Raw genomic sequence first — 14,695 nt, forward strand, 5'->3', positions numbered from 1 at the left:
CTATATAACTAAAATATAAATGAAGATGTAATGCTTTCTTTTTGGTAAGTCTAGTAATGTAGCTTAATGAAACATCTGAATTTTACTGAGCAACACAGAGGACTGTATTAAATACTTACCATATTTTCTTTCTTTCTTTCTTTTGACAATGTTGAACCTACAACATTGTAGACAGTAGTCTAAAACTAGTTATAATGGTGAGCAAAATAGTCTCAGCCCTGATCTTATGAAACTCCTAGTCTAATGGAAGAGACTAATAAATATGCAGTTATAAATTACATACTAACTGCTTGTGTGCATAGTTATATGCATTCTATATTATTAACTCTGCAGATGACTTTCTCCAAATTTAGCATAGGAATCAAATTGCATGTGAAAGACTGATAGAATAGAGAAGACTTCGTAATTCTCTGGGCACTTTTAATGCAAACACAAACACATTGTCTGTTGTTTCTCATTGTGATCAAAATATTCTTCAGTTCTGAGAGTGTAGAACTGACCAAATCATTTACTGTCTGAACTTTTTGGCCAGGAGGGAATAACATTCTCTTCATATTTTCACAAAGAAGTTGCTAATGGTGACTTTTAAGTCTTGGGACATATTCTCTTTGGGGCAGTGGCCAAAAAGCAAAACAAAAGAAAACAAAATAGAACACACATGAAGAAACAATAAAAGAGAAACCATATAAACCAAAATCTGTCTCTAAAAACATTTTTGAATACTTCCAGAAGCAGCTCTACAACTTGTTTAAGTGATTGAGTTGACAAATTTGAAGTGATAATTTACTCTTCTTTGCCTTAATAATCACACACACACACACACACACACACACACACACACAGCATTAAACGTCTGGACAAGCATGAATAACCATACCTAAATATCGTTGTTATTTTTACATCATTGAAGTTGAATAAAATCTAAAGCATTGTCAGAAAATATATATTATTTCTTTGTTTATGGAAATAATGAAATACAGTGATAATTGCAAACTTGCAGAGCATATTTGGTACATAATTAACTAGATTTATAATATAGCAAACAAAATGATCTGTAAGTCAATATGAATTGAGTAATATCCATATGCAAAATAGATTATAATATGCTAAGAATTATATTTTATTTCATTCATAATGAGCTATTTATATTTGATGGCTGAGTCATATTGGGTACAGAATTGTTTCTGTGGTCACCTGGGTGGCTCAGTTGATCAAGTGTCTAACTCTTGGTTTCAGTTCAGGTCATGATCTCATGGTTTGTGAGGTTCTGTCAGCACAGAGCCTGCTTGGGATTATCTCTCTGAAACAAAGGTGTTTTCAGGTATTACAAGCTTAAGTGTAGGTTAGTGTACTGCTTAGCACAGAGGCTTTGGTTTTAAGACATTCTAATTACCATGACTTTTGTAAATTTGGAATTGTCTTTGCTTCAATGCTGGCTAGTTATTTTCTAAAATGTCTTGTTTATCCATATATAATGGAGGGATAAAATCTTAGCATTTGTAATCTCTCTTCCTTAGGAATCACATCCTTAGGATATTTCAACTGCGTATATGGGAATCTCACCTGCCTGTATCTATCCCTAGATTATAAGGGACCTAAGGAAGTTTCCTGGTCCCTACATCCATATTTTTTCTCCCTTATGCTTCCGTCCAAGTAAGATTATCAGAAATCTAGCCAGTCCTCATTTCATGACTCCTTCCCCTCCTTTCCCTCTCTCTCTTAGTGGATATTCAATCAACACGTTGGGAGACAGGCATAGTGGGAAGAGTTTGGTTTGAAAGCCACACTGACATGAGCTGAAATTCAAATTGACCTTAGACAAATTGCTCAGTCACTCTGAACCTCTGGATCTTCATCTATCAAACATGAGTCATTTTCATCTCATCATAGCTTTATACAGTTCACACACGTAAAGTGACCAGCTGTAAGGGCTTTTTTTCCCCCACTTTGAATATCCAGATTTTTACCAACAATGACCAGCTACGTCAGCGCTTCTACAAGGCTTTATGGTATTTTCCTAAAAGGGAATTTCTAGAAGCTATTGACAGTTTCCCTCTTTGAATATGTTATGATATATTTTGGACATAAAGCAACAAATGTTTTTTTAAATATTTATGTTCTCCACCCCATGCACGCCAACTCTGTTTGCTCTCTCCATTCCTCTGTGTGCCAAGGAGACAAGCCAAACGGTGAGAGGAAAATACTGTTAGGACACAAAGTAACCTTGTCTAAGGTGTACTCTGTGCAGATGTAACCTTAACGGAAAACACGGGAGACTGCTCCTTGGTAACACAGTGATACCTTGATTAAAGAATCACCTGGGAACAAAGCTCCTTTATAAGCAATTCAGTTGAGTAAATTTTTATGTTAGAACTTCATGAATCAAATGAAATAGTACCGGCTAGTGTCATATAATTCAACGGTAATATTCGGGGTAAGCTGCACTTGTGCACAGAGCAGAAATACCTCCTCACAGAGTGTGTCTGTTAGTATAAAGGTGAAGAGGTGGATTCTAGGCAAACCTGTGAAACAATTTCAGGTAAACTCTTGTTTTCACTCTTGTAACCACTGTGCTTCATCCTCCACAGAAGCATAATAGTGGATTATTACCCTTGGAGTCTGACTGCTTTTAAAAAGTTCTCCCTTTTAAAACAGGAATTAAGATTGATTCACACTTTGAGTTACAGTTCATGTTATCTTATATTGGTGTTATTTAGTGATGTCTCAAACCTGGTAGTTAGTACCATTGACAGAGGTTCTGACTTAATTGGTTTGAGCTCGGGCCCAGAGTGTGACTTTCTAATATAGATTCATGGTTGTGAACCACTGCTTTAGCATATAGGTGTATTTTCATATTGTGGCCTCTTCTTTTATAATATCTATGTCTATCCTTGTGTGGGCTGTAGAACACATGTCTCAAAACCATTCAGGGTCATCCTTGAAAATGCAGGTTCATGTGTGCCTACCACAGAATCACCACTTCTGAATCTTAAAGCATGTGGTACCTGTGAGTTGAGTGTGTTTGTGTATAACCTTTATCTTATTTATACCTTCTACTTCATGGAACAAAATTTTAATGCATTTTAATTCCTCTTTGCTAATAGAAAATTCCCACAAAGTGGTGATGGTGGGATATTCATGTTATACACAATTTATATTTTCAAATAATATTATTTATGAGAATTATAATATTTTACACTCAAACTAAATAAAGTCAGTCTTGTTTGCAGAAAGGAAGGGAAAAGCAAATTCAGACAACTGAGTAGTCTTTTCTAATAAAAACATATCTTAGAGGTTAGAAGTATATAAATGTTCTTTTAATGTAAATTTCCATTAATTTGTCATGATCCAATTGTCTCATGACAGATTTCTGATGTATTCACAAAATTACAAATCAGGGGCTTGTAGTCTTTGAAAACGCAAAATATATTTATGTTCGATTTCAGTCTCTCTCTCTCTCTCTTTCTCTTCCCACCCACACCCCACCCACACCCTCTCCCTGTCCTCACCTCTTTCCCTCTTATCATAGCATCAGATGAAGAAGAGCCAACGTCAGCAGGTAAGGTTCCTATTTGTATATAACTTAAGACCATTAACAATAGGCCCTTCACCCTTTGAAGTATATACTTTTTTCAGATTTCTACCAGGCAACTAGCACAGTTTTATTTACTGATTTTTTTTTTTTAAATTTCTTGGACCCATCATTGTGTCCCAGATTAAATGATGTTGGTATTAAGCTTTAAATACAAAGAGAAAAGAACTGTCACAGAGGAAAACATAATGTAAAATATCACATCAAGATTAAAGAATAAGAAAAATGGAGGGCACCTGGGTGGTTCAGTCGGTTGAGTGCCCAAGTTCAGCTCAGGTCATGATCTCATGGTTTCTGAGTCCAGTCCCCACCTTGAGCTCACTGGTGTGACTAGTGCAGAGCCCACTTGGGATCCCTTGCTCCCCTCTCTTTGCCCCTCTCCCTCTCATGCTTTCCCCCAAATAAATGCTAAAAAATATATATAAGGAAAATGAGAAACTAAAAACATTAAGAAAAATGACAAAAAATAATAAAATGAGAATTAAAAAAGAGGAAAATGATAAAAGTTACTTTCAGAAATATGACCTTCCATGATAGAATATTGCATTATCAAATATATAACTGACACTGAACATGCTATTCATTTAAGTTTAAGGGGAAAAACCACATTGTTGCCTCAAACACTCACTTTATTTAAAACCAAAATTTTACAGTTATAAATCAATGATACTGAAATCTGGCATCATTACTCTGCTCCTCATCCAGTTACTCAGCATTTATCAAGGCTCAGGTTTGAAGTAGTTACTATTTCATAGAAACTCTGTGTAAGATAGTACTTCATGGTAACTATGATGAAGAATGCTAATGGAAGAGAAGGCATTGTATTTCCAACTTGGTTTCAGGACAACGGGATGGATCAAAGAGAAATGCCAGAGCCTAAACACCAGGCACATTTATAGGGATAAAGTGGGCAGCACAGCTCTTGTGATTAGCAGTAAATAAGAGACCCAGTATGGCAGATCAGCAACATCAGGAAAAGGGAGTCAATCTCCTGAGATGTAGGGGTTAGAGGCTTGTCTGAAGAGGAAAAGCAGATCCCAATCCAATATTCCTTCTTAGCCAAGTAATTGAGGAAACGAGTTAGGCCTGAGAGACAAGAGCAGGAAGTGATTACTGAAACCAGTGAACAAAAAGCAACTTAATTGTTTAGGAAGGTTGGGGGTGGGGGGGATCTAGCCCAATTATTGGAACTAAGGTACAAGATAGGGTCATTTTGACTCATAGACATAATTTATTTCAACTAGTATGAGACTTCCTGATTTCTACCTTCCTCCAAAGGTGGGTGGGTGGGCATTTTCACCTTTAAGAGTAAAATCGGAAGATCAAAAATTCAACGGAAGGAAAGGGAATAGGCATCTAGCAAATATCTTTGATAAACCCCAAGGATACCTTATTGTAGGATACTCATTATGATATCACTTCCCTTAAGAATGGAATCACAAAGGGGCGCCTGGGTGGCTTAGTTGGTTGAGCGTCCGACTTTTGCTTAGGTCATGATCTCGCGGTTCGTGGGTTCGAGCCCCGCGTCGGGCTCTGTGCTGACTGCCAGCTCAGAGCCTGGAGCCTGTTTCAGTCTGTGACTCCCTCTCTCTCTGACCCTCCCCTGCTCACGCTGTCTCTCTCTCTCTCCTAGAAATAAATAAAACATTAAAAAAAATTAAAAAAAAAAAAGAATGGAATCACAAAATTAGATAAACTCTCAAAGATTTCATTTTCATAATATCATTAGGTTGTAGTCTGATTTGGATAGGAGCTCCCTATCATTTTCTCCCAGTCTAGTCAGTGCTGTGTAGCCTCTTCTTAGGAGCAACCTAATCACATGACTCACTAGCAAACTCATCTGTTGATGTGACTCCTTTTCCTAGTTTCTGACTTATGTTTGCCCTTACGTGAGGCATTAGTGTTTACAGGGCTGCCCAAAGACTTCATTTCTCAGTCTTAGTTGAGTTTTCTCTTTGTATCAGTCCTAGGAGCCCCAGTGCTTTCCTAGCCCACCCTAATCCCTCTTCCTTCTAACATCCCATGCCTTGCTCTTTTGCCTACCAAACAATTTTGGTATCATTGCAAAAGATTATTAATTTTCATGATGAAGATTAATTTTAACCTAATGTAAATTATATTTAAGTATAATATAACTGGTTCTTGGTGTAATTTTCTTATTCTAAGGTCATTTTAATAGTTTATCTGCCTACCAAGAAAGTCCTTTGGTAAATGCAACTGAATGTTTTTTTCTCCATTTATTTTACTCTTAAGTGAAATGAAAATCATAGATTAAATTATGATATAAAAATATTTTTGTCTTCAGATATGACTAAATATTTTTGTTGTGATTTTAGCACAGACTTTTACTATAAAATGAATGTACTCTTAAGGAGTATTTTAACTAAATAATTTCACATACAGATTAGCACTGAAAAAATGTGTCATTTAGGAAGGCAGGCACTCCTTCTTTGTAAAAACTGCCAGTGGGAATTAAATGTTTTCCTTTTAATTTTATCAAAGTATATAATAAAAATAATATTATTATATAGTTGTGTTAAAACTTTTGACAAAGTATTATGAGATTTCTAAAACATTATTTTATAAAGAAAATGGAAGTTCGATTATTATTATTATTTTAGTCTTTTTTGTTACCTTTTGCCATCATTTTCAACAGTTTTTTTCTTAAGTGAATATTTATTATCTGTTTATTTGTCTTTTTTATAAGTATTTATCGAAATATATCTTTTATTTAAAACTGTTATTCAAAATATATTTATCTCATATATGGTTAATAATTCTGTTTCTACTCTTATCTTCTCCGTTAACAGAAGTTATCTAGAATAATCTTTTCTAAGCTCACATTCATTTTAAAGTCCTTTATTTATCTTTCCTGGTATTTCTTCAGACTATTTAAATTATCAATGAAATGCAATCATTTATTTGTCCCCCAAATTTTACCTCAATTAAACTTTTATATGTTCCCACATGCTATTTTCGATATCCTTATCAGCCTCATATTCTTTCTTCAGATCAGATTCATAGCATAATTGGATAGTAACTCTTTCAACATTTTTTTTTAATTTTTTTTTTAAATTTTTTATTTATTTCTAGGAGAGAGAGAGAGAGAGACAGCGTGAGCAGGGGAGGGTCAGAGTGAGAGGGAGACACAGACTCTGAAACAGGCTCCAGGCTCTGAGCTGGCAGTCAGCACAGAGCCCGACGCGGGGCTTGAACCCACGAACCGCGAGATCATGACCCAAGCGAAAGTCGGACGCTTAACCGACTAAGCCACCCAGGCGCCCCGGATAGTAACTCTTTCAAATACATTATTTTATTCCTTAAATTAAATAATTTTAATGTTTTGTTAGGACATCTGCTACTCCTCAAAATTCAACAGAAGAAATAATAAAGTAAACGTGTGCGTCACAGGTTCTTGTCTGTTAGTTATTAATGTAAGAATTATGAATTAAGAATAATTCTTATTTTAAGCAAAACTATACATGATTTATCATTGTAGGTCCCTAGAGATACTACTATGGAATGATACTATTTATTAAATGTTTTTTGGAGTGCCTGGGTGGCCTAGTCAGTAGAGCTTCTGACTGTGGGTCTGGCCATGATCTCAGTTCATGAGTTCAAGCCCTGCATGGGGCTCTGTGCTGACAGCTCAGCCAGTCTGCTTTGGATTTTGTGTGTTCTTCTCCCTCTGCCACTCCTCTGCTCACACTGTCTGTCTCAAATATAAATAAACATTAAAAAATATGTATGGATATTGTATAACAAATCTAAGTTACTTTTACCCCACAGGTACACAGAATTAGATTAATTATAATTCTATAATGTAACAAATTCTTATAGTTCAGAATTATTTCTAAACTGAGAGAAATAGGTTTCTATCTCAAATAACATCTTATATGAAAAAAATCAGAAAGATAGATAATATACTCAGAAAATGAATAAGATATTAGATAGCATTTTACTTACATTATAATGCTACAAAATGATATGGGCTTTTCTCTTTACCATAGAGCCTATTTGAGCCTATATTCCCATATAAATCTACTTATAATATTTTTAGCCTTTATCCTGTTTTTTGTTATTTTTTCAAATATCCCTAATTGCTCTTATTTGAACTTTTAAATTGCCACACAGAAAAGCAAGTGCTTAAAATAACTGCTTTTTTTGTGTGTTATTTAGTGAAGGGGATGTGTAATCCATCACATCTGCGTGTCTCCTCATGGGGATATGTCCTGTTATTGAATGTAAAACATCCGCTTGGTAATCATTCAGCCTGAGTGTTCTGATGGGATGCGTTAACCTAGAAGAACATGTATTGTAGCATCTGAGTTACTAGGGAGGTTTCACTAACACCTGTTTCAGGAAATCCTGAAAGCTCCTTTTATTTATCTTCGTTGAATCTTATGTTCAGATATTTAAACATCTTATTTCAATAAGTATAAGGAAATCTATGAACTTAAAAAAAATAGTTCTTCAAACTAGGTTATATGCCAAGATCTAATTACAAACTAGTGAGATTCGTGTTTTTAGAGTGGCCAGAAGATACGGTACCTTTAAAGGAGTCAGCTTTAGAGGTGATGTATGCTAGCCGATTATGTTACTGTTTCCCAGAGTTTTTGGAAGCTCTCTTTTGAAATTTCCTTCAGAATCTTGTCCTGACAAGGTAAAATAAATTATTCCTTTATAGTTTCAGAAGTGTCTGATAAATATGCCTTCAAAAACAATGATTTGCTAACTTTAAGAATGTGTGTGTGTGTGTGTGTATCTGTATGTGAAATACAGATCAGTTTATAACTTTGAAATGAAATCAGTTTACAGCTTTTGAAAGGTGATACATAATATTTAGATTAAAGTTCATAAAATAACAGTTTTTAATAAAGTTACATCAGTGACTGCTTCCCACTCTGTTGCACAAATCCAATTTTCATTTATCTTTTATTTAAATTTCTTAATAAGGAGAGGCTTTATAAACTGATTATACCAATATGTTTTTCTATGTCCTTTAAAATATTAAGACATTTACACTAGAAAATTGACTGCTACAAATGGGGTAATCTATATAAAATTTAATTTATTAACTGTAAGGTATATTAAATCAAGCTTATTCTCACATAAATTTCCTCATTCCTCTTAATTTATTTTGTCTTATTAGCTGTTATTTTACCTCTCTACAAAATACCATTTATTCATCAAATTGATGAAATCATTATAAGAATAACAATAGAGCCACAATGAAAAATGTTATTGAATGGGATCAAAATCAGTCAAAAAATGACAAAGTGGAGATCTTGTAGCTCTACCATAGAACAGAAGCTAAAATTAAAATCACAGCTTACTGTTTTTGTTCCTGTCAACTCAGAAACAAAGCTTAATTTTTTTCTTCTCTTGCCTAAGGAGAGATTTTTAATTGCTTTGTCCTTTTTTTATATTAAAAAAGGGGACTGGGTTTGTGCTTATATAAAAGTAGCTATTAATACTGAGCTAACTCGTAATAACAGAAAATTATAATTAGAAAATATGGAATTTTCACTGAATTGTAAAAGATAAAATCTTTTTCGCAGTCAGCTGTGTTAAACACTAAACTACAAAAGCCATACTGTTTTTATACTTTTATAAAGTTAAAATTTCATAATTTACTTAAATGTAAAACTCCATTTGTGGCCTATTAATATCTGATCCCACTTGGTAGTGATGATAGACATTACTTCCTGGACACAGTAGTTTATAATAAACTTACTGCAACCTCTGTGATGCCCATCAGAGATGAAGACAGTAGTGATTGGGCACACCAAGGCATCATCATTTTCACTGCTTCCTTCTAAATATTTTAATATGTTTAATCTTTCTTTTTTAATGCTTATTTATATATTTGAGAAGTGAGGCAAGGGGAAGAGAGGGAGAGAGAAAATCCCAAGCAGTCTCTGTGCTCTCAGTGCAGTCGATACGTGTCTCAATCTCACAAACTGTGAGATCATGACATGAGCCGAATCAAGAGTCAGACTTTAACTAACTGAGCCACCCAATATGTTTAATCTTTCAAAAGAACAGTTTCGTCACTGAGGAAGTACACCCAAGAACACTAATTATCTATATACATAATAGAACACTGGCGTAGCAGTATAAAAATTTATAACTATAGTTTTATATCTACAAATATATATTTATGCTCTGATGCATAAACCACATATATGGTTATATAGATAAATCATGTGTATGTATATATGTTTATATATATAGACAAATGTTATGTATCTGTGTAGCTAAACACAATACACAAATGATAACATATTTTTCTTAATTTTTGAAATAATTTTGGCCATATGAATGCTTTCCTGCTGTATATGGTGAATTTTGTGATTTTCTTAACTATGCTATAGATTTCTTTTAGATCTCTTTCCTGTTTTCTTATGAAATTTAATTCTGCATGGCTGAATATGCTCAATTACTCTACAACTCATGCATTTTGAAAAGGAATAATATCTTACCATATTATTCTCTAATGAACAAGGGTTGCTTTTGCATTCTGATCTTAGCACTTTATTTCCTTGGGGTATGAAATAGAGCTTTACATTCTCTTTTTTGTTCACCTTACATTTGTTACAAATTTTCTCCTTTTTTATATGGTCATATTTTCCCTCTAGTGCCTGGAGCAACTATACTAATTATTTTATCAAGTATATTCTTGTTCATAAAGATATGCTAAGCAGGCTTAAATATTAAAAACTTATATATAAAAACCAAAAAAGTTTATTGCTATGATCTCTAAAAACCAGAAGTCTTTATGTGCATATTTTCAGTGGAATAAAGAAGAAATCAGTGCTTCTAAAGATTTGGCTTTGTCCAGTTTACTGAGGCATTAATGAAGGGTCCAAATAAAGCTGCTTTTTTTTATATAAGACAAAACTTTCTTATCGATAGATAGTGATATTGAACTGTGAGAAAAATTAGTTGTTATTTAAACCTCTTTTATGTAGATAGTGTTTTCTTCATTTTTTCACTAAGATAAACTTCACTGTAGTATATGATAATGATACCAGTAGAGAATTTGGAAGGTTATCTACTCCATATCTTTTTTTTAAAACAAGTTTAAGAATTAAATTATCACAAAGGGGCAAAATAATACATTTATAAATCTGTGAATATAGATGCAGTTATATAATTTATTATCATTCCCCCCAGAATATGAATCTGGATTTGAAATAAAGTTAAAATATTGTCAAGAAATACATAGCAAAAATCCCTCATAGTATAACTTGAATATACCATTTCTTCAGTGGTACATGTTAATATATACCAATGCATGCATTCGAAAAACAGTTATTGTGTGACATGCTTTTGGTTGTAATAGAAATTCAATTCAATGTTACTTGAATAATAAGGGATTTTATTAACTCACACAGAATTGATAATGAGTAGCCCAATGATGTCGCTAAAAATCTAGTTTTTTTTTTTTTTCTTTCCCCATCTTTTTGTTCTGTCTTCTGTGGTATAAAATTTATCTTCGTTTTCAAACTGGTTTCTCTTGTGGTTGGTGATATGTCTGACAAAAGCTAATGTGGCTATATGCATCTTTATCCATGGTCCAGAGAAGACAAAACAAGACAAAGAAAACAAAGGTAGAAATCAATCCTCGGGCACCTAGGTGGCCCTGTTGGTTAAGCTGAGACTCTTTTTTTTTTTTTTTTTTTTTTAATGTTTTATTTTTTTCTAGGAGAGAGAGAGAGAGACAGCGTGAGCAGGGGAGGGTCAGAGAGAGAGGGAGTCACAGACTGAAACAGGCTCCAGGCTCAGAGCTGGCAGTCAGCACAGAGCCCGACGCGGGGCTCGAACCCACGAACCGCGAGATCATGACCTAAGCGAAAGTCGTATGCTTAACCGACTAAGCCACCCAGGCGCCCCAAGCTGAGACTCTTAATCTCAGCTCAGGTCTTGATTTTAGGGTCATGAATTTGAGCTCTATGCTAAGCTGGAAGCCTACTTTAAAAAAAAAAAAAAAAAAAATCCTGAGATCCTCTGTAATCGGACAGGCTTAGATCCCTTCTGCCATCCCTGAAACAATTAGCCAATCAGACCCTTCCCTTGGAGCATGAGGTTGATTTCTGCTTTCTGTTAGAATCAGGAGCCAAGGGACAAATATATGAATAAGAATCACAGTACTCTTTAGGAAGAGAAAGAAGGAAATACATACTAGGTCAATGATCAGGAAAGCCAATAAGAAGTAACCATTATAACACCTCTCTGTCATTTTTAACTACTTGATTAGTTTTTCTTCTACATTTTGGTATGTTTTTCAGATTATTTTATAAAATCTCTTAAGAGACCCTCAAGTCCAGTTGTTGAGAAATAAACTTAGTACACATCTCAGTCATGCTAAAGTCTGTATTCATATTTGCGGTGTTATACAACATGAGTTTTAAAATCTCAATTTCACTGTGTACTTTATTTTTCCCTCATGTGCTTAAAAATATTTGTATGCTTACCAAAACTGTGTATATCTATTATCTGTATTGAACTGATCTTTCTATTTTGCTTTAGTGATCTGTTTCTATAGAAACACCTAAGTTTACTCAACTCTGGTCCTTACGTACTACTGACATAATCTTCCTATCTCACATTTCAAAAAATGACAGTTATATTAAATTTCATTGTCCTGAAAATTCCTAAGAGTATTAGATACTGTCATTACTTAGCTTAACCCAGGCTGATTTTATCTTTTTATAGATAAACAGTTTTATCATGAACTTATAATAAAAACGTAATAGTTTTATATTTAGAATATTGAAAAATGGCCATTCAAATTTATTCAACTTTTTAAGCTTGGGGGGAAAAATGTGACTTAGTCTTTGCATGTATGTTGCTGCAGCTTCAAAAATTCAACTTTTTGAAACTCACTTCCATCAAATGTAGAAAAATAACTCCAGTGGTATAAATAAAATTTTGATTGAATGTTTGTAGAAATTTCATATTATTTCAATTAATAAGGTACCTTTTGTGCTATTGACCTTTAGAATGCATGGAGAAAAAACAAAAATGAAACCCAAGTTAATGTTAAACTCAAATCCTGAAGAAGTATCAAATTTTTAGAAAATGGTAATAAAGGCATACAATTGGAAATGGAGAGTATATTAGTCAGGATTCTCTGGAGAAGCAGAACCATGTATATGTGTACCTGTGTGTGTGTGTGTGTGTGTGTGTGTGTGTGTGTGTAAATACATAAAATATACAGTCTAAAGAGATTTATATTAAGGAATTGAGGCCAGATCACCTGGAAACTCAGTCAGAATTTTTATGTTACATTCCTGAGGCAAAGTTCTTTTACTCAGGGAAACATCAGGTTTTGCTCTTAAGACCTTCAACTGATTAGATGAATCCCACCCACATGATGGAGGGTAATCTGCTTTATTTAAAGTCAGCTGATTTTAGACATTTACAAAATACCTTCCCAGTAACTTCTAGACTACCATTTGACCAAGCAACTGGACACTATAGTCGACCCAAGTTGACACATAAAGTATAACCATCAAAGAGAGCATGTGAAAATTATGTAAATGTAAAATAGTTTAATTCTCAATAAATCTATTTTAGGAGAAACAGATCAAGCATAATTTCTAATGTTTAATAATGTGCTTATTGCTCTACTGTCTGTATACACTTAGACTTTGAATTTTTCTAATTTTTAATCCTCCCTACATTGGTTGGATGTATCGCTAAGGCCATCTCCATTGTCTGGGCTATTTTTTTCTCTCTCTCATTTCACTTCAAAATTTAAAAGAAATAGAGCACTGAGAAATATTAATTTAAAATTCCAGGGATTTGTTGGTTCAGGGAAGGCATTAAACTTTCTGGTTCATGGGTAAGATAAAGTCCTCCATGGACCTGCAGGCCTGAACCTGTGCTTTTATCTTCAGATAAATAGCCATCTCCTGCCTATAAAGTATTTTCCTTTTATAGCTTTCATATCCATCATCTGTAAAATGGGATAATAATAGTGCCCACCTTAGAGGTTTGCTGTAAAGATCAAACAGTGATACATTAAAGCATTTACCATATCATGCCCATCCTACAACATGTATGGGGAATCTAAATGTTATTTTTACTTTCATTATCATCATTGTTATATATAATGAGTGCCTTATTATTATTATTATTGCTTTCATTGTAATTACTTGTCAGGCAGTATGTGGAGTGTTCTGTGTACCGTATTTTATTTAATTTTCACAGTAAAGCGATACAGCTTAAAGATAAAATGTCTTTATATCTCTGTATCTATCTACCAATAGATTGATCCATCTATATTTCTACTTAAAGAGAATACTGAATTTTAAAGCACAAAGAAATATGCCCAAAGTTATATAAGAAACAAGTAACAGAAGCAACATTCAAATTCAAGTTTCCCTAAGAAAACTTGTACATATTCTACTTCAGCAAACTCTGCCTTTCTATTCACTTATAAATAGTTTTAAATAACATATATTTCTTTCAGTTATGAAAGTAATACACAGCTATTCAAATTTTATGCATACATTATAAAACTGAAGCTAGTAGCATGCAAAAATTTACTTATTATTTTAAATGATGGTGTGACTACTTTAGTAATTTATGGACCTTGTGGACATTTTTTAAAATAGGAAATGAAAATCTACCTGAGTGCCTCTATCCATATTCAATATTTGCATTTTAAAAGATATTCCGCTTCAGTCTAGCAGCTCTTACATTCTTCTTTATCCCAGTGGCTGGGGATAGAAACGATATAATCTGTACCCTTCTCCATTACTTCCCTGGATGCATTTTCTAAGACCACCCTCCTGTCCTTCCTTTTCTCTAAAACCAACACAAACCCAGGGCCCATTCCTATCGTAGACAGGGCTGTATGCTCACAGGTCCACTGTCTGCTGGCTACTCCTGGAGGTATCTGTCTGACTACCTCATCACATCTTTCCTGTCTTGATCTGATGATGTCTTCTCAGGAAGACCTTCTCTTTGTCTCTAAAAAGGTCACGTCTTCTCCATCTTGTCAAATCTCCTAGTATATAGAGCTTCTTTATTGTCTATCCAGGCTGAACATTAACTCCTGAGGCATAAAATTTTTGGTCTATTTTATTC

At 33.9% G+C, this 14,695-nt stretch overlaps 1 protein-coding gene across 3 annotated transcripts in view; it reads left to right on the top strand.

Moving 5' to 3' along the window:
* EDIL3 (EGF like repeats and discoidin domains 3) overlaps nucleotides 1-14,695 on the top strand; it is a 406,469-nt gene that overhangs the window by 138,842 nt on the left and 252,932 nt on the right. For 2 of the 3 annotated variants that reach the window (XM_039241046.1, XM_039241048.1), the window contains exon 3: nucleotides 3,530-3,559. The exons of the other annotated variant lie outside the window; for it this stretch is intronic. In XM_039241046.1, coding sequence (XP_039096977.1) covers nucleotides 3,530-3,559 — 30 coding nt within the window. The remainder of the gene's footprint in view (nucleotides 1-3,529; nucleotides 3,560-14,695) is intronic. 3 annotated transcript variants of the gene reach the window in all.

The sequence above is a fragment of the Hyaena hyaena genome, unplaced genomic scaffold (genome assembly GCF_003009895.1).
Source record: "Hyaena hyaena isolate Hyena2069 unplaced genomic scaffold, ASM300989v1 scaffold_188, whole genome shotgun sequence".
Classification (NCBI taxonomy): domain Eukaryota; kingdom Metazoa; phylum Chordata; class Mammalia; order Carnivora; family Hyaenidae; genus Hyaena; species Hyaena hyaena.